This window comes from Triturus cristatus, chromosome 2_2 (assembly GCF_964204655.1).
Source record: "Triturus cristatus chromosome 2_2, aTriCri1.1, whole genome shotgun sequence".
Taxonomy (NCBI): domain Eukaryota; kingdom Metazoa; phylum Chordata; class Amphibia; order Caudata; family Salamandridae; genus Triturus; species Triturus cristatus.
The window spans coordinates 515,377,574-515,404,403 of NC_140582.1; the positions used below are offsets into that span (position 1 = coordinate 515,377,574).

The 26,830-nt window shown below is 43.5% G+C and overlaps 1 protein-coding gene across 2 annotated transcripts in view; it reads left to right on the top strand.

Moving 5' to 3' along the window:
* The window catches only part of ARHGAP10 (Rho GTPase activating protein 10), a 1,033,471-nt gene that overhangs the window by 1,001,946 nt on the left and 4,695 nt on the right, over positions 1 to 26,830 (top strand). For both annotated transcript variants that reach the window (XM_085641636.1, XM_085641637.1), the window contains exon 23: positions 399 to 490. In XM_085641636.1, coding sequence (XP_085497762.1) covers positions 399 to 490 — 92 coding nt within the window. The remainder of the gene's footprint in view (positions 1 to 398; positions 491 to 26,830) is intronic.

Sequence of the window (26,830 nt, forward strand, 5' to 3'; positions counted from 1 at the left end):
TTTCGCCAAGTTAGATGGGGTGGTAGCTCCTGAATCGTAATTGGGGCAAAGTTATGGATTAATCTGCTTCTTTCTAAACAAAATTGAAACTCTAAGGTTTCCACTATCTTCACCACTTTTACTGTTTTCAGTTATAATCAGGTTTTAGCACCAAGAAAATCTTCCATGAGCATGTTGCGCTTAATAAATACAAATTCAAATCAATTCAGATGGTCATCTTCAAAACAATTGAACTTCTCTGAAGGGGGTCAGAATGGGACCGTAACAAGTGGTATTTCCTGGAGATCGCCTGTGATTGTGATTCAAGTTTTTTGTTCCTGTATGCACAAGGGACATTAAAAATCAACATTTTGGGAAAAAAAGATTTCTTTTTGTTTACAATAATTTCTACATTTTAGTGTTGGCAACAAGAAGGCAAGAGCAGTTTATCCATGTGAAGCAGAACACGCTACTGAACTATCATTTCAAGTCGGGGCCATTTTTGAGGATGGTAAGTATGTTGAAATGATTGATATTTTTTTTAAATAATTGTATATATTAAGAGATGAATCGTAATAGAAGAGAAATCTGTCTCGCACAGTCTTTCGGTTGCAACTTGAATGAGATATGATTGAAATCACTAAAATGCACCCTAACAAAATGCAGTCTCAAAGAAAAAACACTAAATCATTCTTATGCAGATAATGGGATTTGAAATCAAAATTAGATCGGTGAAGAAAACATACAAGCAAATTACATGTGTGCCAAATGGCATATTCTTGCATTTTAGTCTAAAAAGAATCTTAATTATATCCATTTGCCACAAAAATTATTTTGGGGTCCCTATCTCCTATCTTGACTTTAAGTCACGGGTACTCCTAGTACGGCCCGCGGGCCGCCAGCGGCCCTGCAAGCCTTCCCTGGCGGCCCGCGGACCTTGCAGACATCGTACCTGTGCAAGCACCGCCGGTTGCAGCAGCGCGGACCGGGCGGGCGATTCTTTTAAAATCCAAGTCACTTGTTAATGAGGCTTTGTTGTATTTCACCTCTTCTTAGCGCCCCTGCCTCTCCCCTCTGAATGAGGGGAGATGCAGGGGCGCTAAGAAGAGATGAAATACAACAAAGCCTCATTAACAAGTGACTTGGCCTTTAAAAGACCTGTGAAGTACTTGGGTGCGGCGGCGGTTTGGGTTCCAGGGAAGCTGACTCAGCGCGGGGTGAGGTGACGGACAGGGGGGGGGGGGTGCAGGTGTACAACTGAAAGGGCACACAGTCCTAAATTCAGGAACTCTTGCAAACTGTCGACTTCGTTTCCAGAAGTCAGGATCAGAAAATTGGTAATCGAAGCGCTAAATGTTTTCAAAAGGGCCTCAAAATTTGCCTCCCACCAAAAGACCACCACATCTTTAACAGTCTTAAGGAAGGCACTACTCTTGGGGGCTAGAGAGACATGTAGAAGGAAATATTAGGAGCAAAATGTCCTGTGAGCTAAACAGACAACCTAAGAGAAAGGTGAAAAAGAATACCTCCGAGACCGAGAATCCTAACGAGACATTTAAGAAAAAAAGATTAATCGGAAGATATTTGACCAGAGCTTATCGGGTCTCTGAGACAGAAGTTAGGGAGGCGAATGCTGTTCACTCTGACCCTATGCCTCTGGCCTACGCTTGGGTCATTTTGAATATGTTGGGCAGGCTACGAAAGTGACAACGTGTACATCTTTTTCAAACTCTGTTCGACACTACACTGCTGTTTCTGGTTACTGTGGGACTCCCAACTCGATGACGGGGCTTGAGAAGAACAACCCTGTTGAAGCCCTAGGGAACACACTAACACTTTGAGCACTTAAAGTCCCAGTTGTCAGGAAGAAGCTGGACAAAAGAACGGGGAGCCCCTTACTTTTCTAGTTTCCCAAAGTAATTGGTTCAATGAGACTGGAGGCTTGCTCCGGCCATAAGTCCAGTAATAGGGCACTGTTTTTTAACGATGGCCCTGCCAAGCTACTTTGTGGAATGCTTAAGACTGTGTGGTCCTTCAGGGAGGGAGACCGAGAGGGAGGGAGGGAGACAGAGAGAGAGGGAGGGAGACAGAGAGAGAGGGAGGGAGACAGAGAGAGAGGGAGGGAGACAGAGAGAGGGAAGAAGACAAGAGAGAGGGAAGAAGACAAGAGGGAGGGAGACAGACAGACAAGAGGGAGGGAGACAGACAGACAAGAGGGAAGGAGACAAGAGGGAGGGAGACAGACAGACAAGAGGGAGGGAGACAGACAGACAAGAGGGAAGGAGACAAGAGGGAGACACAGAGGGAGGGAGACACAGAGGGAGGGAGACACAGAGGGAGGGAGACACAGAGGGAGGGAGACACAGAGGGAGGGAGACACAGAGGGAGACACAGAGGGAGAGGGTGGGAGGGAGGGAGGGAGGTACTGAGACAGAGAGAGGGCGGGAGACAGAGTGAGTGAGACAGAGGGAGGGAGAGAGAAAGGGAGACAGAGGGAGAGAGAGAGAGAGAGAGAGAAATAGATAGAGAGAGAGAAATAGACAGAGAGAGGGAGACAGAGAGAGGGAGAGTGATAGAGGGAGAGTGATAGAGGGAGGGAGGGAGACAGAGCTAGATAGATAGATAGATAGATAGATAGATAGATAGATAGATAGATAGATAGATAGATAGATAGATAGATAGAGATGTGTGAATGCCGGGTCTGGTGGCTCAGTGGACGAAGGCGTCTGCTGCAGGGGCCTGTGTTCAACCTCATGGTCACAGTTTTTTTTTTGCTCTAGCCTCGCCCCCTCCCCCACTGACCCCGCCCCCACCGTTGCGGCCCTCGGCCACAAACCACACTGTAAATTTGGCCCCCGAGAGAAAGTTTGTGAGTACCCCTGCTTTAAGTCAATACCCCTGTGCCTTACGTGAGTTTTTTTACTTTTTCGTTATTTTTGTTTTAGAATTTCCCAATCAATGCCATCCCCAGGCACACCTAATTGCCGCCTTACAACTATTTTTGGTCAGTTCCAGCAATTTTCAACAAGTAATTTTGAAGCTTTTCCAAAGATGAGACAGTAATGCTTTTCTCATGGATACTTCCAACCGCAGAGCCCTCACATTTAGAATATTTTCCTGGCACCATAGTGGATGCAGAAGTTTTCCAGCAATACTTCTGCACACTGCTTGGTGGCCCCATGCACCTCCGTACTCACTACGCACCACCAGAAATGATGGAGCAGAGCTTACATATAAGTGGCACCCCTGAGTGCTGATGTCAGTTCTTTTCTTATTGTGCCTATTGATGAAGATCTGAAGCTCCGCTCCCAATTTCCTCAGGCTTGCGGTGACTCAAAACACACAACTCCACTGTGCTAGGAAATGATGTTCCCTCTGAAAACTACCAGTTTCAAACCATGCTTTGACCATGGAAAGCAGATGTTGGTCCCAGACGTGCACGAGGTGTCTCTCTGATGTATGGGCTTGGGGCACGACTCAGTCATCCAACAAGTGGACGCTCATTTACCTGAAGATGATCTAGGGCTGAAAAGTAAAGCTGTATGTTGCTGAGCACAAGAAGAATACATGGGCCTCGCATAAGTCCCGCTCCAAGTCCAGGACATGGACTCGCTTTCAAGGTAAACCTGAAAGAGACTACCTTACAGACGAAGTCCTTCAATAAGTCAAAGTCCAAACCTAAACACAAGAAAGCAAACTAGGACTTGATCTCATCCCGCCCCTCTCTACTTAAGAGAAGGTACAAGGGTGTCACAATGTTAATCAGTCTCCCTACAGATCTCTGTTAGTGGAGGCAATTGCTCAGTTGGTCCCAGTGCACCCAAATTTCCCTGGCCATTGGCAACGCAACAGCAGTTTAATGCCTTTAAAAAGGTCCATGTTGTAGATATTTGGCACTCTTCGGTACCCTCTGGTGTGCCTTTGAACACCAAGGATCTGCAGAGACCCTCAGTCAGATACCCACTGGTGGATCCATCCTCAGTGCTGTCTGAACACCTTGGACCTGTTATGGGCTCTTTATCAACTTCCACTCCTGTTCCAAGACCTGCTCCAGTCCCTTTCTCATCAATGCCGGGTTCTCCATCACCAGAGGAGGATCCAGTGCTGTTCCCTATCCAGAGCTGAAGGTGGTGACAAATGCATCACTCCTGTTTTTGGGGAGCTCATGTGGGGGCTGAAGTGGAGATCAGAGTACTCTGGTCTTCTGGGAAATCCTGGCTCCATATCAGTCTGTTGGAGTTGTGGGTCATTCCTCCAGCATTGAAGGCCTTCCTCTTGTCCACTAAGTGCAGGTTCTCACGAAGAGCACCACCGCCTCTGGGCTGGAGTATAAGGACATTTTCTTGACTGCCCATCTGGCGGGATGATAAAATGCCAGGGTAGACTAGCTGAGCAGGCCACGCCTGGCAGCTCACAAATGGCGTCTACTTACCAAGTAGTAGCAGAGCATCTTCCAGCAATGGGGAGAACCCTGGCTAGATTTTTTTTGCCACCGTGAAGAATAAGCATTGTCATACATTTTTCACATTGGAGTTTCCATGAAGACACTCGCTAGGTGATGCTTTTCGGCTGTAATGGAATACATGACTCTTATGCGCCTGCCCCCCCTCCCCCCTTCCCCTCCTGCTCTGTAAAAAGTCAGGAATGACTGGCCCAAGTCATCTTAAGTGTTCTGGATAGGGCCAGGAGAGTGTGATATCCAGGACTTCTCGTCATGAGCATCTACCCTTCAAACATGCTACTGTTTCAATAGGATCTTCTGTTGCAACAGCAGAACACCCAAACCTGCAAAATCGGTATCTCCATGCGTGGAGCTACAGCGGTGGTAGTATTCATTGTTTGATCTGCCACCCTAATGTGTGGATGCTAACCTTGCTGACAGAGTCTTTACAAGACAAGCTTGGTGCTTTATTGTAGTCTTTAGCCAAGCAAGACCTTACAGTAGGCACTATAAATGTTTTTTGTCGGCTCTTTTGTCCTTTCTTGTGTTTGCAGAACCAACTGCCATTGTTTAAGTCACCTCTTTTGATGTGGTTTCTTAAAGTTTTGACACACATGTTCTCTTACAAGCTATTTGTGATGCCACACTGGACCTTAATTGGTGTTGATATTTCTCATATGTATGCCCTTTGAGCCGATACACAGCTTCTTGTTGCATCCTCTGACTGTGAAAGAATGTCTTCTGCATTGCGATCAATTTAGCTTGTGGCATGAGTAAGCTTCATGCATTGACAGAGTAACCACTCTACACCACCTTCTTTCTGGACAAGCTGGTGCCAAACGTTGCGAGTGGTTTCCATGTTGGGAAATCCAAAATTCTCCCAGTGTTCCTTGCTCCTTCTCACTCCTAGAATGAGGAGTCGAGACTCCATTAGTTAGCCCCCTTTACATCGATTGTACCTAAGAACACCGTGCAGATAATCAGTTGTTTCTCTGTTTACCTGGGCGAAAAATGGGAAAGCTGTGCAGAAGAGAGCTCTAAGGTGGATAGTCCTCTGTCACAAGATCTGGCCAAAATGTAGCCTCCGAAAGAACCCAAGAGCATGTTCCACCAGGGCTAATGCTGCTACCACTGTATTGGCTTACTGAGTGCCTGTCCTTGACATCTGCAAGGCGGTGATGTGGGTATTGGAGCATACCTTCTCGAAGCACTACTGCCTTCACAACCAGGTCTGTCATGAAGGACATTTCGCCTATGCAGACCTATTTTTCGCCTTTGGATAGTACTGCTTTGGTATGAATTTGAATTGAAATTGCATTTATATAGCACGTACTACCACTGACGAGGTGTTAAAGCGCTTTACAGTGAGAAGCACTTTACCCGGGAGTCCAAAGGTAGTGGTCAATCCAATGGTTATTGGGATTAGGCTTGTGCTCTCAAATAAACCATTTCATGCTTTTACTCAAGTTTCCTTGTAGTACTTAATGACCTGGGTGTGCTCATTAGAGGGGGTTATGTGAGAAGCAAGGGGTTGATGGAATGAATAGATATTGCTAGGTTGCAGGGTTATTGTTTCATAGAATCAGAATTTGAGACAGGCATGCAATGTAAAGTAGTCTATGTACACAAGAGGCATGTATAAGGGAAGGAGAGGGGCATTCAATATTGATAAGGGAGGGAAAAATCAAGTTAAAAGTCAAGGTCAAATTTTCATGCATGGTTTTATGGATCTAGAAGGTGGAAATCTGTTGTGATAGGTTGCAATCTGTGGATGGAAACCTGTGAAAGAAATTATTTTAGTGAAAAGGAATGTGACATTTAACAGTCTTTCTAGAGCACTTTAACTTTCAAACAGGCCACATATACTTAAGAGGTTCCTGGTACTTGTCTCACTGCAAAAAGCAACTCTGGTGTTTGTTAAGACTGCTTTACTAGCAATTGCAAAGCAGTGTGACAATTAAGCACATCCAGGAACAATAATTAGCATTTGAAAACATCATTGAGAAAGCTTTTTAGCACATCACCTCATTGTACGTAAGATAAATACTTACAACCTCATACAGGACACCTGTTTGTACCTACTACAGTAGTACATTCAGTGCTATGAAGTACTGTTACACCTTAAAAAAAAAAAATTGAGACGCAAAAAGGGACCCCCTGCAAGATACTATAAATCCTAGGACAGGGAAAATACAAGTTTGAAACAAAACCTAGGCATTTAATTAGTCATGGAGCGACCTACAAGCAGCTCATTGATATATTCGTAGACTACAGTGCACTAAACACATAATTAAAAGGTTTTTTCCTCTTTATTGATATAAATTTGTTAAAAAATCTAAAGATAATTGATCATACATAGTGTCAATACAATCTAAATACAAACACATAATTCTAAATTGAATATGTTACAATTAGGACAATGACATGACACACAAATTCAACATATAATAGGTAAAAATACAGTGGCTAAATGTTGGATAAGTTCTCAAATTGTCTACGGGTGTTTCGGCTTTGAAATGCCTTCTTCAGGACAGCCACAACATAACCATAAAACGATTATATATATATATAACACAAATACATATATACAAGTGCACTGAGTCTCAAGGAGCCTAGAATATCCACAAACAAGAAGCATGGATGGCAATTTTTAATTTTAACAATATTTAAATTCTGTGCCGAAATTTAATCTAATGACTCATCCAGCCGACCTAATAATATTTATATAGCGTGTCAAGAAATTGATACAAAATAGTGCAAATAATCAAAAAAGTGTCATCAGATAGATCTAATTGAGAAAGATATACCACCTTATACCCCAGTGACAAGAAATGTAGCATGTGAATTGTAATATATTCAGAAAAAGTGCCAAGGAGGAAGAAGATAAAGCCCAAGAAACTAGATGTTTAAGAGTATCCATCTAGCACTTAAGATATAACATAAAAGATAAAGATAGGAAAATAAACTAATAAAGCCCAGAGTGTTTGAATCTACTATCTCCCAAAAATGTTTGCTTACCTAAGTTAATAAATCAGCATACGGATAATGAAAAGGGAACCAGGCCCAATTTGAGAATATCGGGACCGAAGGTAAATCAATTACCTATTATACAAAAATAAGAGAAATTATATACTTGATTTGTCTATACTTAGTTATTGTGTACATTTAATTTGTAATTTAACTAATTACCTATTTAATTTGTGGGATGTATATAGATTTCCATTGAATACTGAGAGTTTTTATCGCGGGAAAGGAAAGGGCTGACACTGCGGATACAAAATGGCGTATGCGTTTTTGTATATTAGTAGATAAAACTAACATGGAAAGAAATTTGAGTCTCTGGAAGTTTAACCGGGTTGCATAGCAATACCTTAGGTTTTTTTCAAAAACGGTAGCTTACATTCAGTCGGTATAGATCCAGTGACTAACGTCAACATCCAATAGTTTTTTTCAGGTGAAATTGCGTATACAGTGTCAGAAAAAAGGAATCCATGGAATAAAGAAAATAAAACGTTCCAAAGGGGATATCTTAGACTAGAGTATTGGTTCTGATGAGCGACTAATTCGATATTATGGATGAAAAATAAGATAAGAAAAGTACCTCGAGTTTGGATGACTCGAACGGAGACGATTTATAAGATGATATTATACCTCACAACCAAGCAATCATTCCCAGATGTAGAACAGCGCTTCTAACGAAGAGATACAAAAAACAAGAAGTATAGTAAAACAGAATGTCCGTATGTGGAAAGATAAATGTCTATACATCCAAGCCTTCATAGGACGTAATCTTAACTTCCCTAGTCACTGTATAGTGCCTGTATTAATCGTTGACCAAGAGAGGTTGTATCCATGCACTATAAACAGTATGAATAGATAGACTAGCAAGGACACTAGTGCCAGCCTATAAATTTGATGTATATAACATTTTCTGATGGATACATCTGCCAATGGATTCCTCACCTTGTGAATATCCCCTGCGCCAGCAACATTTGGAAACTTTTGCAGCTCTCCAAGCCCAACGAGGACGACCTCACAGAAGCATGGCTCCGCTCGCGGCTCCGCGGACGTCACTGGATCCATAAGAGGACCTCGTCGGTGTGATGACGTCAGTTCCTTTTTTTCCGCGCCGTCGACGCTATCGGTTTTCTGGGACTCTCCGTAGCTTTGGCTAGTTACTTTGTGTTTCTGCTGGTGATTCTCTTTCTTCTTGCTTCTTGTTCAAAGATGTCGACGAAGAAGTCTGGATTCAAGCCGTGTAGGGAGTGCGGTAAGCACATGTCCATCCCGGATCCACACGAGGACTGTGTCTGGTGCCTGTCGTCGGATCACGACGTCGAGGGATGCTCTTGCTGCCACAAGATGAATCCAAAGGCCCTAAAAGAAAGAGAAGCTAAGTTATTTATAGCGAGGATGAAAAAAGAGAAGGGAGGTCGAAGACGCTTGAGGTCGGGGTCGAAGTCGACGTTGAGTCATGCTTCTAAGTCCAAGAAGCATAAAAAGAAGAAGCGGCATGGCTCTCGACGCCGTTCGGATAAGGAGACGTCGTAAGGACTATGTTTCTCCCTCTCCTGTCTCAAATCCTGCTTCTCCTGTTTGCCTGACCTCGCCTGCGGCTTCACCGGAGCACTCTCCGGCTCCGGCTCCATCACCAACGCATTCTCTGGCTGCGGTTGAAGAAGCCCCGGCTCCTGATGAGTCTTCGACTCCGCTGGCTCCACCGTCGGCGCCGATTGGCCCAAGTCCGGTAATGCCTCAATCTGAGCCTTATCCTCCCTTTCCAGGCCCGGGTCAAGACCCATCACTTTATTTAAATGCAGTGTATGGCGTCTTCACGAGAGTGATGTACCCCTCTGGAGCTCCTTCAGGTCCCATGGGTCCAATGGATTTTAATCTGGGGGTTCCCCAAGCCTACGCTCAGGCTCCATTTATGCCATTTTTCCCAGCGACGCCGTCTTGGCATTTCCCGGTGCTGAGGACGTCGACGCCGCTTCCATCTTCTCCGGCTCCAGCTCGACCTCGTTCAACTCCGGTTGCTCCACCCGATCCGTGTTCGGCTCCGGCTCCGTCGGAGTCGGTTGCGGCGCCGGTCCGGAGGATTAGGTCCAGGCGAGAAGGACAAAGGGTTCTGGAGGAACAAAGGTACCAGGTTGAAGAGATGGAAGAAGGTGAGCTTATGGAGTCAAATGACTTGTTTGAGGAACTGAAGGAGGCTAGTGGCTTTGATTTGTCACCAGAAGGGGAGATTACTCCTCCAACTGATACTCCCTCTAAAGATGTGGTTCCTTACCACACGGTCATTAGGAAAGCAGTGGAGCTTTTGGATTTACAGCTACCAACTGCTGAATTTAAACCTAACATCCTTACTGAGGTTCTGCATTCTCCCTCCACCGTGACAGAGCCTTTACTTACATTTAATGAGGCCATCACTGAACCAGTCATGGAGGTATGGCGTAAGCCCTTTTCAGCTCCTGCGGTTTCTAAGACTGTAGAGAGACGAATTTGTTGGAAAGGCCCTTAAGGAACCGCAATACAATGGGTGACTTACACAAGGATGGCTGATCCTGCAAACAAAGGAATGCCGACAAAGCCGATAAATATCCCTTTACAGTAGCTACAGCAAAGCCCTGCTGAGCAAGAGAAAGAGCAAACTGAAGAATGTTGGATAAACGAGCCCTCAAAGGGTCAATAGACTTCTCTCCGCACCAAAGAACAAATTTAGACCACCTATAAGAATAGATAGATTCCCCCGATCTTCTGAGATGGGCTGCCACCACTGCCATCACCTTGGTGAAGTCTCGAGGTGCAGTAGTAAGACCAAACGGAAGGACCGCAAACTGATAATGTTGCGACCCTACCGTAAAACGGAGATACTTCCTCGAAGTTTGTCGAGGCGTATAGCCCTCACGTAATGAGGTCGATAGATATTTATAACATTACTTCATCACACGGAGTTAGTCAAGGTGTATGGCCCTCGCGAACTGATGTCGATAGATTACGGTTCGAAGTTATAACTATCAACATTGCTTGCTCAAAAAAGAGTTAGTCAGGGCGTATAGCCCTCACGTAATGATGTTGATGGATTACGATTCAAAATTATAACTACCAACATAGATTCCTTACCTGAAAAGAATACCAACGTCTCCTCTCTCAGCATACTATACGGGCACAGCTGGTATAAGCCAGGTACGAGCGTTCTATATCCGTTTAGAGAGCTTAAACAATTGCCAATTAAGCGTATCGTGAAAACTCACGTTTAGAGCATGATTATCTTATACCTCACAGGCTGTTAGTAATAAAGATAGAAAAAAGGTTCAAACTAGCATGATCATAGGGATGGAGAAAGGGACCGGGACACGGGTGCCTATTAGGGGTATCTCCTAACTAGTGTACCTCTCATAATATGAATAATGATGATTATCATATCTTTTAAGAGTAACGAAGAATTCTCTTCTACAATATCAAAATCTTAAATCAGTACAATCGTATCATATTGCCCTAACATCTTCACGACTGACAATTCTTAATTATACACAAAGTTTAAAGTTTATAATTAATGCATACCCTTCTAAAGAGGTATAAAATTAATGGCCGCAATTGTTATATTGCCCTGCTTGCGCGGAGCAATGGAAGACTACGTGCCTAAAATAGAGGTGGCATGATGTATGACTGATATAATTACCACTTCATATATATGCAGGTCCTATTACATTATAACTCCATTTTGAGTAAATGTATAACCACGAAGAATAAAATAAAACTAAGTATTAGAAGTAATCTATCTGTACAGATCAATAATAGAATATGTGTCATATATAAATATGGAAGATTTGAAATATATAGAAAAATCCAGGAAAAACAGGGACTACTCAGAAAACAGTGCACTTATAAGCATTGAATATGTGGGTAATACCGCATCATGTCACTGATACCGGATAGCATTTTCCCACGGTGGATGTATGTCGTTACAACGCACACTTTTACAACGCATGCACTTACAACGCATTTTTTACAACGCAACATCCACTACAACGCATTCCATTACATAGCATGACACTACAACGCATTTTTAAAAACTACCTTTACAACGCATTCCATTACATCGCATACTACCTTTACAATGCATACCATTACAACGCATAATATTAAATTGCATTTAAGGTAAGTATTGGATAGTATAGGGGTAAAAATTACTATTCTAACTCCAGGGGGTGCAACAGTAGGGTAAGTGTTGGATAGTGTAGGGGTTTTAATGTAATATTATGCGTTGTAATGGTATGCGTTGTAAAGGTAGTATGCGATGTAATGGAATGCGATGTAAAGGTAGTTTTAAAAAATGCGTTGTAGTGTCATGCGATGTAATGGAATGCGTTGTAGTGGATGTTGCGTTGTAAAAATTGCGTTGTAAGTGTAGTGCGTTGTAATAGTTGCGTTGTAAAGGTTGTTCACCTCCCACGGTATATCATTAAGTCCCCATTTCACAGTTTCCAAGACAAAAATCCAAAACACTTCACGTTCTTTTCGAACAGCATCACTTTTCTCTCCTTGGGTGATTTCGATTTTTTTCTATAATGAACCACCGTACATCATTGGCAGTGTGTTTGTGTTCTATGAAGTGTTTGACCAGTGGGGCATTGAGTTTGGCTGTATGTATCGCTGAGCGATTTTCTGTATGGCGGACATGAAAGGCACGTGAAGTTTCCCCCACATAGCCCAGGCCACAAGGGCACACTAAGAGATAAATCACATTAGTGGTTTTGCAGTTAAACATCTTTTTGGCTGATATCTGATAGCCATTCAAGGTAAAACTGTCTTTAGCTATGGCGAAATCACAGGCTTTACATTTAGAGCATTTAAATGTTCCTTTAATGGGGAGATCTCCATCAATAGTTTTTTGAATGAAGACTGTTTCCTCGGTGTATCTGGATCTAGTTATGATATCTTTTACATTTTTGTTACGTCGATGTGCAAACATCGGCTTGGGAAGTTTATGTGGGTCCTCAGGGTCACTGTTTAGGTTGTGCCAACTAGAGTTGACAATTTGTCTTACTCTTTCATTCAGAGTAGAATGTTTAGTCACACATACCAACTGGTTGGTTGCAGAAGGTACTTTATCTTTCAAAAGTACATCTCAATCATAAAATCGTGCTCTTTTAAAAGATTCTCGAATTAATCTGTTGGGGTAACCTCTAGCAGCAAATTTGTAATATGTGATGCTACAACGCGATCAAAATGATCGCGGTATGTAACATGGCAGTTTTTAAAACGCAAGTCGTTACAACGACTTGCGCTGGAGGGCGCTGGACTTAGGAGTAGTAAGATTTACTATTCCAACACCAGTCTACATACATTAGGGAAGGTGTTGGCATAGTAAATCTTACTATTCCTTAGGTTATAGCGCCCTCCAGTGCAAGTCGATGTAACGCTTGCGTTGTAATGGCAGCGTTCTAAATGCATCGCGGTGTAATCACCGCGATGTAAAGGATGTTTCCCCAAATTTGTCTTTCATGGTGATGGCTTGTCTATCAAAATCAATCACAGTAGAACAATTACGGCGCAGTCTTAAAAACTGTCCGAAAGGAATACTGTCCTTTTGTGCACGCGGATGGTAACTGTTATACTCTAATAGTGTGTTTTGTGCTGTCGGCTTCACAAATAGGTCTACTTCCAAAAGGCCATTTTTATGGCGGATGGTAATGTCTAAAAATTCGACTTGATTCTGACTATATTGAGAGGTGAATTTCAAGTTAGGATCACATGAATTTAGCCAAGCTAAAAATTCCATCAAGTTCTCTTCAGTATCTGTCCAGATGAAAAAAATATCATCAATGTATCTTGACCAGTGAGTCACTGATTCAAAGAATGGTGCCATGTTATTGTGAATGTTTTTCATCTCAAAAAGTGCCATATAAATATTGGCAATCGAGGGGGCAACAAATGCCCCCATACTTACTCCTTTGATCTGTTTATATAGTGTATTCCCAAATTCAAAGGTATTTTCTGTAACTACAATTTCTAAGCTCTGTAGAAGAAAATCTTTAGGACATGGTATGTTAAACGTTTCAATGAACCATGTGACTGCTTCAATGACTTCACGCTGCGGGATGTTACTATATAAAGACTCTATATCAAGAGTGACTAATGTGTGTTGATGGTAATTAAAAGGAAGACATTCAACTTTATTGATCATGGCTCTGGTGTCCATGATGTAAGAGGGAATCTTCGCAATATGAGGCCTAAGTATTTGATCAGTATACTTTGAAAGGGGCTCTGTAATAGATCCAATTGTAGACACGATTGGACGAAATGGAGGGTCTAACGTATCCTTATGAATTTTAGGTATGCCATAGTTCCACCTTATACATGCAAATCATTTTACATCATGCATAACCTACACATATAAATATGTTATGTAAACAACTGCCAAATTTATATATAACAAGACAGGTTTTTTCTTTGCATTTTTTATTATATAGTGCGAGCTCCACAAGAAGGTATCGAATCACTTTACATGAGCACCAGTTGCATTACATAAGAGCATACTATTTTCTTTTGTTTGCTTTTTAGGTATGAGGAGATTAAGTGATATGGCCAAAATCATAGGATGTTTAGCTAATGCAGAGACTCAAATCCGTTTCCCCAGTTCCAAAGTTGGCAGCTCTGGCCATTGTGCCACATCCTTGCTACAGTTCATAAACATGTTGCAACGATCGTCATTAGTAAATTTAGCACATTGTTTATCTAACCCGTTCATCACCTGTTTCAGATGGTGCTGTCTGTCACCTGTCCACCTATCCCCCCCCCCGCCCCCCCCCCACAGAGCACTGGGCCACAGAACAGACACCTTTGGTCTGCCGAATGGGCTTGTCCAAGGTCACCATACCCTCCAGTAACCACCTTGCCTCGCAGTGGAGCCCACCGGGCCCTAAACATCTATTCTAAAAGTGAGGAATCTGCAGTTAAAAGTATCCGTCAGAAGAACAAGTTTCCTTCCGGAATCCTGTGTCTTGTGGATACTGTATCTGACTTTAGATTTCTCACCGTCTTTCTCCCTCCCCTTTCTGTAAAATGGCCTCTTTTTACCTTTTAAACCGGTCTGCACACCGGTGCCAACAATTGCTGTAGGTTCTGCTTCTGAGGGCATGGAAAGAGTCAAGCAAGAAACTGACATAAATGTGCTCACATGAGGCTCTGCTCCATAATTTCCGGGGTGGAACGGAGCTCAGGCGGTGCTGCAGGGTGACATTAAGTGGCACACAGCAGTATAGCTTTGGATGCAGTCTGGCACCTGTAGAATATTCTAAGGGTGAGGAATCAACAGTTGGATTATTCGACAGAAAGAGCGTTACCCAAGTTAAGTAACCTGTTCATCATGCCAAAAGTCTACCCTAATTTTCTTTTACCTCTGCTTGTGTCTTTAGACTACTGACGGGTGCTCTTGTTTATTGTGAGCTTGTAGATTGTTTCATGAGGTTCATTAAAACCCCTCATGATATCGGCTCATAATGACCTGATGAGCTTCAGTTTTTTTGTTTTTTTTATCCTTTGGCTATACCACCTCTGCAGAATGTACTTGAGAAACAAATATTACTTCATCTTGATGGGGTCAGAGTGGGCACTTGTTGGTCTGTTTATATTTCTGCCTTAATTAGAAATGTTGAGGTATATAAACTTCTCCCTTCTCATGTTGGGCTTCTTTTGACTTACTTCCTCAAACAGGTCTTGCACCCCCGAGTGTAAGCTTCTAAACACCACACCTTCATTGTCTGCTTCCAAGCCTCTCCTCCATTGATGTGCTGCTAGTTGGTTATTCCTTTTGTTTTTGTATTGTCCTACGTCCTATCGTCCTATTGTCCTAGGCCCCGTTCCCTGTCTCCTTAATGAGGCACTTTTAGCTGTAAACCTTTTCGTTGCACTAAATAGACTTGATGGTGTCTTCCTATGACCACTTAATCCAAAGGAGAACCATTTTTCAGCCTACTCGCGATTTTAAGACTATTCTAGTATTTTGACCATTTTCATTATTTCCAAAGCTGATTATTATAATGCCTATAGATTGCTTATTAGTCAATCATATACTTTTATTTTCAGATCTTCACTTTAGGTGGTGGAACTTATTTTGTTTGTTTTGACAGCTGGACCTCACTTTCCTTTTATTTTGACATGTCTCTACTTTTTTAAGCAGTTTTTCCTTAAGTGAATGATCCCCATTTTTGGGACCACTGCTAATGGAGATTTGTGTCTTGTAGGCTGCAGTCCTCTCGTCTGTTACATTAGAAGAGATTAATCCTTTCCATACATTGAATGACTTTATGGATGGCTTTCTCTTTTTTTCAGCTAACTGGTTGCCTCAGTGTCATTTCCGCCTAGGATGCTGTGAGGCATTCTTTGGGGGGGATAGCGTCCGGATAATCTGAACTCCTAGTTGTGGATTTGATATACACCACAAACCATAGGCTGCTGAGGGGAGTGGAGGGGCAGTGTATGCACAATAGTTCATCAGAGAGCTTGGAGGAACGGGCATGGTATAGTAGGTTCATGGGAAATCCTTGGAGACTGGGTGTGTGATAGTTCCTAGGACAGCTAAGTAGAGGTAAGGAGGAGCTAGTGGAAATTCATTGGGTGGAAGGGGGGGCGGAGGACCAAACAGTGTTCCTCTGGGAGCCGTCAAAAAGAGGACCAATGGGTATGCCTCAGACAGGTGGGAAATGGCGCTCACGGATTAGGCGCCGTGAGGAGACATTCCTGTTACCTTTTTTAAAATGACTATGTCATCAAAGGTAGCAGAGGGATGTTTTTCCAAATGTGATGCAAGGGAAGGGTTTTTACCCTGCATCATAACAGGTACTTAGTTTTCCTTTACCAAAACGCTGAGGTGTCCATCATCAGTACCTCCACATAACACTTTCAATTTGCTATTTCCTTGCATCATTGAAGAAAAATATGAAAACAAATAAACTACATAGATTGAATCAATGTTACCAGCAATGTGATGAGTGCTGCATGTATGTACAAGATGCAAATGTAAGATATGTGTTGGCTCGGATTCCAGTTGGCATTAGTTGAACTTGAAATGAAATCCTACATTTATATTGGAGCAGATTTAGATACTGTGATGTTTATTTGGCCATGAATAGATACATTTTATATTGCATTGAGACAAACTAAAAATGAGGTAATATGAATTGTTCTTATTAGGCAATAGTTTTGTAACGTGTGGTAATTTGTGACAGTAGACTATACATCAGAGGATCTGGAGGACACTACCCTCCTTTTAGGGTGGTGTAGGTATCATTTATGGGAAGCAACATTATTTTCTTTGAGTGGATGATAATAATCCACATTGCAGCATTACGTTTTAGCAATGATTTTAAGATTAGCGCAGTCAAAATTTGAAACTATATGTTAAATAGCTACCCACGGGCACCAGCGATAACACACTCCTACGTTTACTCTTGAATCTGTATTCATAGAACGCGAGCTCAGCAGGAAGCGGCCATCTTCTATATGATCGCTCACACAAGAACTCAAGAGTGGTCGAGGACAAGAAGATGACAGACTGTGAGACTCTAGTTAATCTGCGATGCCTAAGAAGGGAGCTTGTGTACTCCAAATAAAATTCCAGACACTCATCAAGATCCCAGAACTCGCTTTTTCAAAGGAACAACTGGAAGTATGAATTCTGGGTATTGAGCTATCGCAGATAGCTTGAGTATGAAACTAAGCTAATGTAAGGAAGGTACATATTGGCTGCAGATCCCAGTAGCCTGTATAACTATACCCAGTGGGTGAGCAAAAGATGAGTGGATATATAAACTAGAATTATTAGGTTTGGAGGAACAATCCAGACTATTATTGCTAATGACAACTTTTTCCCATGTTTGCTGTATACTAACCAGTGTTATGTATGCCACAATACTAATACATGATAATAAAGAAGCCCTCAGGTAACCTAACAAACCAATCTGCCAAAGATTGTTATGGGGATATCTAATAGAGGATGGCTACCCTGAAGCCTTTCAATCTCTAAGGAAAGACAGTATATAAGGATACTTGTGCAGGACTGAACAGAGGCCAGGGGTTCAATAGGTTTCTGTGTGCTTCACATGTTGTCTATTGATTGATGTTGTGTAGTGTGTAATGCAATTATGTCAGAAGTGGAGGATGGTGATGTACCATTACTCCCGGTGTTGGAGAATCTGGTTTATTCTGAACTGGTGCCTGGAGAAAGGGTAATGAGTCATTAAACAAAGGATGGCTACCAGTGGCGGCTCCACTGCTAAGGTGGAGGAGCGCTGCCCCACTGCTCTAGGAGCAGTGTAAAGTGCCAAAATAAAAGGATATTAACAGAAGTTATTTTTGTTATCATTGTATTTTGGCATCAGCCAGAATGGGTGGGGCATCCAGGAGGAGGAGTGGTTGCTGCACTCCAAAGTGGGCATGGCTGCTCAGCCAGCCATCTTGGCCCGGCCAAACATTCATGCGCACTTTTCATGTTTCCCTCCAGGCTGCATTACAAGCCTGGTGGAGAACATGCCCAGCCTCCCATTCCCCATCTGAGCACTGAGCCACGGCACTCAAACAAATTACAACACTGTATTGCTGCGCTGTGATTGGCTTAGGTGAGGGACCCTGTGTGCTCCCTGCTTCCCCACCGAGAGACGGTGGAATTGGCGAGGAGGTAAGTGCTTTTTTTTACCACATACGCCCACCCTCCACTCTTGTTTCTTGCCAGACGCTATTGACGGTTACTATTAATAAGGAGTAGCGTACTTTCGATTATCTGTAGATGGATATTTTATGCTTGCTAAAAATTTCTATTGTTTTCTTATCATATTGATAGTTCTCTTAATTGGTCTCTGGCAGTAATATTCTCCATAGTCCATCTTTGTATTGGCTTAAGGCATATTAAAATACATATTATTAGAAATGAGTAGTACTGAAGTGAGAATAATAACTCCAGCAAGGTGACTTCTAAATTCTACAACTGTGATAGCAGGAGAGAGTTTCTCTTGTACTAACAATATTTGATTCTAATGACTTGGCTCTATGTATTAGGCAGACTCTTCTGGAATCTTGAATATAAATACTCACTTTAAGTATTACACTCTACATATTCAAATGTGGTATTTAATTGGCATCTGACGTCTTGAACATTGCATAGTTTTTATTGTTATTGGAGTGTTGTATATTTAAATTTTCTTAATGAAATAAGGATTAGTCTAATGTAATAGGGCTAATATATAAAATTATGTAGTGTCATTTCTTAGTGTTGGTTTTATTGTTTTTCTTAGTATGCATTTAAGATAGAGGTAGGCGAAAATCCTGACAGTAATTTATATATTGCTGGATCGGCTTAAAAGAGGACACACCAATATTGTAATTTTGCAAGAAACTCATTTACCTGTGTCAGAAGAAGAAAAGTTAAAACACCTTTGGCCTGGCAAACCGAGAAATAATCGCTTTATAGCTAGTTCCAGGGAGTTAGGCATTTTATTTAGGAGATTGCGCATTGTGAAGTTCAACAAGGTCATAACAGATTCAGAAGACAGATATTTGATAACTAATGTTTATTTAAATGATGGGCGTGATTTGTAAGATATGATCAGTGCCTCAGCAGCTGTATCGACAAAACTGGCAACAAATTATTGTTGCCCCTTTAGTCAGAGAAGCTAGTGTTCGCAGGGGACTTTGTTATCGTGTTTCAGCCTCTGCTAGATTATGTCTGATGCTGCGCAATGTCACAGGGTTTTGCTTAATGCCACAGGGATTGATATTTTCCAGGCTGTGGTACTCTTACATCTAAACAGAGGCAATGCCCTGCACAACAACCTCGCTGACATCACACTAACTCCACAAAGAGCATCCAGTATGCTATCTCATCAAGACCCGGAAGATATTCAGTCATTGTGCCCCTACCTTGAAGAAGGCCTGCATCAGCCATCAGAGAGATTATCCTGGGCTGGTGAAGTCCCAGTCCTGACACGTCTCAAGTGCCTCCCTCATCTGTACCATAATAAAGCATCACTGCTAAGGTAGCCAGGGGCGCTGCATTCTTAAGCCCTGCAGTGTCCGTGGCTGTACGCCAATCAGTCTCTCACCACACCCATTCCTAGCTCGTCACAGAATTGGAAAAGGTTGGGGTAAAGGAGCAGGAGTTCAAACGGGGCAAGTGAAAAAAAGTGATTAAATGTGGTGTGGTGATGTGAGTGTGTGGTTGTGAAGAAGAGCGTGTGTTTGTGTGAGCATCTCCAAGTATGAGTGTGTGAGAGAGAATCAATGCAGAAGTGAGTCAGACTGAGTGAGAATGGGTGCTGGGAAGAGTGAGTGTGAGTGAAAATGAATATGAGTGAGTGAGGGAGGGAGGGAGAATTGATAGCGAGTGTAACTGAGTGTACTGTGTGCAGGACTAAGTGAGTCAGAATGACTGAGAATCAGTGAGGCAGATTGAGTCAGAGTGAGATTGAATGAGTCAAAGTGAGGAGAAATGAGTCGGACTAATCAAGAATGAATGATATGGAGTGAGTCAGAGTGAGAATAAGTGGAACTCGGTGAGAATAAGTGGGACTGAGTGAGAATGTGTGAGTAGGTGAGTCTAAGAGATTGAATGTGAATGAGTGGTAGTAAGTGAGAATGAGAGAGAGTGACTGAGACTTAAGTGAGACAGAGTGAGTCAGAGTGAGACCAAGTGAGAATGAGTGAGCTAAAAGGAGATTGAGTGAGTCCGAATGAGTGGCACTGAGTAAGAGTAAGAATGAGTGAATTGGAATGAGTGCAAATCAGTAAGATTGAATGAAACAGTGAGTGAGAATGAATAAGACTGAGTGAGATTTAGTGAGGATGAGTGAGAATGAGTGAGACCAGATGAATCGGTGTCTGTGATTGGTTGACTGAGAATGAGTAGTACTGACTGAGAATGTGTATAAAAACGAAAGAGTCTGAATAAGACTGAGTGAGCCATAGTGTGATTTGGTGAGTTGGATTGAGTGAAAATTATTGAGACTGAGTGAGCTAGAGTGAAACAGAATAAGTGTAGCTGAGTTTTAGTAGGAACCTGTGAGAATGCGTAGGTCAGAATGAGAATGAGTGAGACTATGTGAGTAAGCGAGTTGGAGAACCTCAAAGAAATTACAAGTGCAAGTGTGAATGAGAGTGAGGGAATGTGATTGAATGAGAACCAGAGACAATTCATGAGAGAGTAAGACTGTGTGCAAGCGAGTGTGAGAAAATCCCTGAACCCTCTGAGAAGAAATCAGGCTTGCTCACTGGAATTGGAGCCAAGGCTTACACCCTCCTCTTTTAAAGGTCACCAGCCACCACTATTACTCTAGCTGATGAGGCCTGAAGCATCTTGCAGGCGGGTAGCACTTTACTCAGTATAGCCCACCCCCTATTCGTGATTGGTCAACAAGAATGGTTTTGTTAGTCTTGCTGTTTCCATTTAGTGCCATGTGATTCACAATACTCTTCTTGTGCCGCCTAATGAGAGATTGTGGAAGTTTCTTATGTGATGCTACTTTTATGTACTTGAGTTAATTGGATACTTCACCTATTAGTAAGATTTTCATTGCAAATGGATAGTACATTGCAATGCTGTTTGCAATCATGCATATAGATAATCCATCGTCATGTCATTCATGCACAATTTTCACATAGTTATTTTGGGATAGAATTTTGCTATTTTAAGAGATTAAAAGGTGCCATTTAGTCAGATAAGCATGAATGCTTAAGTCTGTAATATAGAATCGTGTTTGATTGCTTGGCAACACTATGTAATCGGTAGAAACAATCATGCTTATTTTGTAGCTAAAGCATACCCTAGCAGAGTCTCATTTATAACTGACATGCAGGGGCCATCCACTGTGTAAAATTATGCAATGAGGATTTCAACATTTCTCACATGGCTGTCGCAAATTTGTATTTGAATTTAATGAGAGTTTGCTCTGGAACCTGAAGGGATGCCCTTTTGTTGTCTACTTGCACATGTTGCATGATGAGAATGATTCCTATTGTTTCTGCTATGGTGGTGTTGAGAATGAGGGCCCTGTAATCTTTTCTGCATTGTTTTTGATGCATGGGGGTTGTTATTTGGACTCCTATATAGGTTTTAGGTATTCTCCTTGTACTAAATAGGATTCTATGGTTGCTGTCATGCTGATTTGTTCACAAAGTAATACTGTCTTTTGTGTACTGTAAATTCAGATGGAACACAGACTCCTTGTTTGTAAAGTTCTTATGTTGTGTGTATGCCCATAACCTTGTGCTGACATCCTGTGTGCATGTCAAGTGCGTACTCGTGCAGTATGTCCTCAGTAGCTATGGTGTGAGTGAGCCTGAGTACAGAAGCCATTAGGATTTATTTAGCATACCCATGGTTTGGCCCAGCACAATATGAGGGCAGCTTCCCACCAAAGTGAAATGGTTTTGTGTGCATTCCTGCTGCTGGAGGGTAGACATCCAAACACTGAACTGAGGAGAATGGAAACATGACTACCTTCAGGAATTCCTTAAGCCAAGGGGCTGCTGATCATTTCTTACTGAGCACAGCCATTTGGTTGATGGTGGGGTGAAGGGTGGGGCATAAGGTTTCAAGGCCAGGCTTACCCTTTTGTTTATCCGTGATTATTGCTTCAGCGAGGCCGATAACAGGCAGGTGCAGAAACCCCCTCACTTCACTCTGCCTGTGTTGGGTGGGCTCTTGTTTAGACACCGCTTCAGTACTACCTGCCGTGCAAAGCATCACTCTAGGCTGTGCCTGTAGAGCAGCCTTAAGCAAATACTTAAAAGAACCACCTCAAACTGGTTCTGAAGCGGGGGACAGTGGATCTACATCCCTTGTCTAGAAAACATTTATAAAAGTGGCTCCCAAACTACCACACTTTGTTCCAGTTCCTTCATGACCAAGAATTGGAGTGATCGTCAAACTACTGAAAGGTTGTCAATTTTGTGTGAACAGGACTGGTTTCTGCCTGACAGGCAAGCTCGCAGAGTTGAGGGGACATCAGCTGAAGTCTGCACTTTCTGCTAAAAAGGCTGAGGGTTTACTTAGTCCCTAGATGCCTGCCCGCTGAGAGGGGGAAGGAGTCTGCCTGGCCATGCAGGAGGAGAGACTGTGCCAGGAGAAAAAGCTAAGCGAGTCCCAGGGACTGAGGGACACACACAGGAAGCAGATTACCTTTTGGCAGAGCAGGCAGGAACTGCTTGCAGCCTAATGAGGGCTGCAATTGCCTGCATCAACCCAGTCGGGGCTATAGCTGCCTACACTGGGCTAATTGAGGGTTCTGTGGTGATTGCAGTGGTCCTATTGAGGCTACAACTGCCTTGGTGGATGCCGGTCCAGTCAGGGCCTTACCTGATTTGGGCGAATAGCACAGTCTGGACTAATTCCCATTCTGTGACTGGACAGAGAGGCAGCAGCCAGGCCTGTACTTATGCATGTAGAGAGAGGTAAGCTGTGCCTGGCCTCCTCGTGGCCCCTTAGACAGTCCTCGATTGCCGCAGGGCCCCCACCTGTGAGAGTGGGCCCTCCTTGGAAAAGCATGAGAGACTTGGCGCATTGCCCACGACAACACTAGAGGTAAGAACCTTGAGAAGTGTGTGGATTTGACTTGTGGGGTAATTGACACCTCTCCTAAGTCACAATGTCTTTACAGAGAAATAACTCTGACCTCCTTAGAAAGAGCAAATTAAATTGATTCTAAGGAAATGCACACAAATGTTGTGCTTGATGATCTTCACCGGGATTGTGATTTTTAAATAGGTTCCCCTTTAATGGGCCTTCTGAAAGCTCAGTATTTAGCAATCATCCAATGTATTATGGTCAATAAAAATTGTTTTGCCAGCTGGTAATGCTTGAATTTAAGTACTGAATTAGACTTGGGTTACTGTCTCATTGAAATCTTCCTCGAAGAGCCCAATACAAAGGATTGTCGAACTGATGTAACATTTTTGCATTTGTCAGTACTGTCTCGAGTAGAAACAATGTACCTTTGGCATTACACTTAGTTCTCTGCTGCTGTAGTGGCACTGCGCATGCCAGAAGCTGCCAGACTCCTGTTGGAGCCAGTGAGCATTGTGCAGATTGATGTCCCCCTCTTTTTCCCAATGTCATTCTGAGATGCTCTACCACAGAGGCTGGGGGACACCGTCTGCAATGCACCTCTTATAGGTATTGCTGTGCGCCAAGCTGATGAGTCCTTGAGCCAACTTGATCTCAGGCACCCTTCTTGAAGCCGCCCGTAATGTCGCGCCATTGCAGGAGCTGCTGTGTGAGCGAATGGGAGCCTATGAATTTGAGCAGGAAGTACCAAAGCTTCTGTGAGAGAAGCAGTGGGATACACTGTGCCACAGAAATGACCTGGCGAGGGTAGAGTAAGTAAGAGTAATTGGCTAACTCCACAATGGCTGCAGAACTGCTGCTCCCTTGCCCTGCTAGAGTGCATTCCTTCTCAGTGAAGCATTGCCTTGTATGCTACCCTGCAAGACATCGGGATCCCTGGAGTGTGTAACATGTTGCCATTTTATGTTGTGCTCTAAAGCAGTTGTCTTGGAAAGTGGAATTTGGCTTGCATTATCCAACAGTTTACTGTGTCTTCCTTTAGCAAACACGCATGGCGCTGTGTGAACAGAGCCAGAACATCATGTGTCCGCTCCTGTTAGCCCCCTGTCATGCTCTGGGCTTTAACTTGCACCTGTCCCTGCATTACTAATTAGATCACACAATGTTTATTTATTATTACAATAGGGAGCGAAGTGAGTTCCCATGTGGAGATAAGACCAGGCAGCATGGGGGCTTCCTAGTAATTCTGATCTTCCCCAGCCTGTTGACCTTGCACCTTCTTAGGGTCCATTTACCAGGGTTCGACAGAAAAGCAAATTCCTGAAATGTTTGTAGGAAGCCCCAGTGGGTAAGGAGGCAGGAGGTAAGGAGGAGATCTGAGAGAACTAGGCCTTTGTAAATCATGCCAATGATTTCAAGTTCTGTAATTGATGTGATACAAGAAAGAGTATATCTCAGAGCATCAACTGCTGAGGGAGACGAGAAGGATTCAATACCAAACCCTGTTATGTGCACGCAGCTTACTCAGGCGACCATGGGGAAAAATGCCTGAGGTGAAGATAAAGATTAGAGATTACAAGGGAAGAGGAGTGGCTGAGGTCTCTGAACAGAATTGTGCATTCATCTGCACATCTGTTATTATTACAATTGGTCAAATGACTACAGGGAACTAGTTTGGCAGAGATTGATGGTAAAGTATTTTCTTCACTATTGATTTTGTGTTTCCCAGCAGCAGCTCCTCCGTAATGTTGGAGCATCGCCCCACTGCGAGCCAGCAAAAATAAAATGATAATAAAAGACTTTTATTATATTTTTATTTTACTGACTGAGCCAATGCCAGCCTGGGGTGGGGCCTGGCCATGGCAGGAGGAGGACTTGTGGGCACTGTAAGTGCGCATGTTAGTTTGGCTGTCCGTCTTTGGACGGCCAACCTGACATGTGCACTTAGGTTTCTCCAACCCAGCTGCAACCATCAGCCCGCTGGAGAAACGGCACAGACTCACTGTGCCTGAGCGAGCCTCGGACCAGCCACCTCAGGCCAATCCTAGCGGTTCTTTCATGCATGGTATAGCATGAGAGCAGCATCAAGACTGGGTGGGGGAGACTGGGAACCTGTTCTGTGTGCTGCCTGGCAGAGGAGCACCGAGGCGGCCGGCAGAGTCAGGTAAGTCTTTTTTATTTCATTTTTATTATTAACACACTTTAAATGACAGTAGCCGCCGCTAGTGTTCCCAATGCTAATGTCATGCATTCCAAGGGATGAGACCCAGAACATTCTGGGTAGCACGACAGACGTACTCCAGAAGAAACCCACACGTTCAGCTAATCCGACTCATCCACTAACTGGAACCCCTCTGAGGCGGAAAGCCGGAGGTTTTGCTAATCACCTCGCATTTCTTCTTTTAAAATTGTCATTTTTGTGTTGTGTTTTTAATAACAAGTGTTATTAGCTCACCTGTGTGAAAGCGCTGTTGTTTCGCGCTAAAACAAACCTTCCATATTCTGGAAAACGCCCTCCCCTCCAGCGCGGCAAAGGTGTAGCCACGCCCACTGCGAGGCCACGCCCACCGACCCATTACTTAAACGCTCGAAAAGCGCAACGACCACCACTAACTGGAACCCCTCTGAGGCGGAAAGCCGGAGGTTTTGCTAATCACCTCGCATTTCTTCTTTTAAAATTGCCATTTTTGTGTTGTGTTTTTAATAACAAGTGTTATTAGCTCACCTGTGTGAAAGCGCTGTTGTTTCGCGCTAAAACAAACCTTCCATATTCTGGAAAACGCCCTCCCCTCCAGCGCGGCAAAGGTGTAGCCACGCCCACTGCGAGGCCACGCCCACCGACCCATTACTTAAACGCTCGAAAAGCGCAACGACCACCACTAACTGGAACCCCTCTGAGGCGGAAAGCCGGAGGTTTTGCTAATCACCTCGCATTTCTTCTTTTAAAATTGTCATTTTTGTGTTGTGTTTTTAATAACAAGTGTTATTAGCTCACCTGTGTGAAAGCGCTGTTGTTTCGCGCTAAAACAAACCTTCCATATTCTGGAAAACGCCCTCCCCTCCAGCGCGGCAAAGGTGTAGCCACGCCCACTGCGAGGCCACGCCCACCGACCCATTACTTAAACGCTCGAAAAGCGCAACGACCACCACTAACTGGAACCCCTCTGAGGCGGAAAGCCGGAGGTTTTGCTAATCACCTCGCATTTCTTCTTTTAAAATTGTCATTTTTGTGTTGTGTTTTTAATAACAAGTGTTATTAGCTCACCTGTGTGAAAGCGCTGTTGTTTCGCGCTAAAACAAACCTTCCATATTCTGGAAAACGCCCTCCCCTCCAGCGCGGCAAAGGTGTAGCCACGCCCACTGCGAGGCCACGCCCTCAACAACTTCTACAAATGTGCCGACCCCCCCAGCGCAGCGGACGAGCGCAGCGGGAGCGCCGTTTGCGCGCCGAAGACGCGCCTAAGACAAGCCCGTCTGCTCCCGTCCGCGGCAGACCGGGGCCTGGGGCCATAACCCCTGGTCACTTTTACACTTACTCCACCCTCTCATTGCTGTCACTTAGGCCTACTGACAGCGCTGGACCCGCACCTCCCGCTTTTGTTCTAAAGCGTGCTGCCACTTACGGCATTCTGAAGCCCGAATTCTCTCTCGGTAAGGCCCCTAAGCCCAGGTCCTATGCACTTCATCCTACTTCCAATGAATCTGAGGCCATTCTCAAATGCCTATACCTAAACACTAGATCCATGGTTAAACATCATCTGGATGTCTTTCTCCTGCTTCAGGAGGAACAACCTGATTTCTTGTTTCTTTCTGAAACATGGCTTACTGAGGGCTCCCTACCCGATATCTTA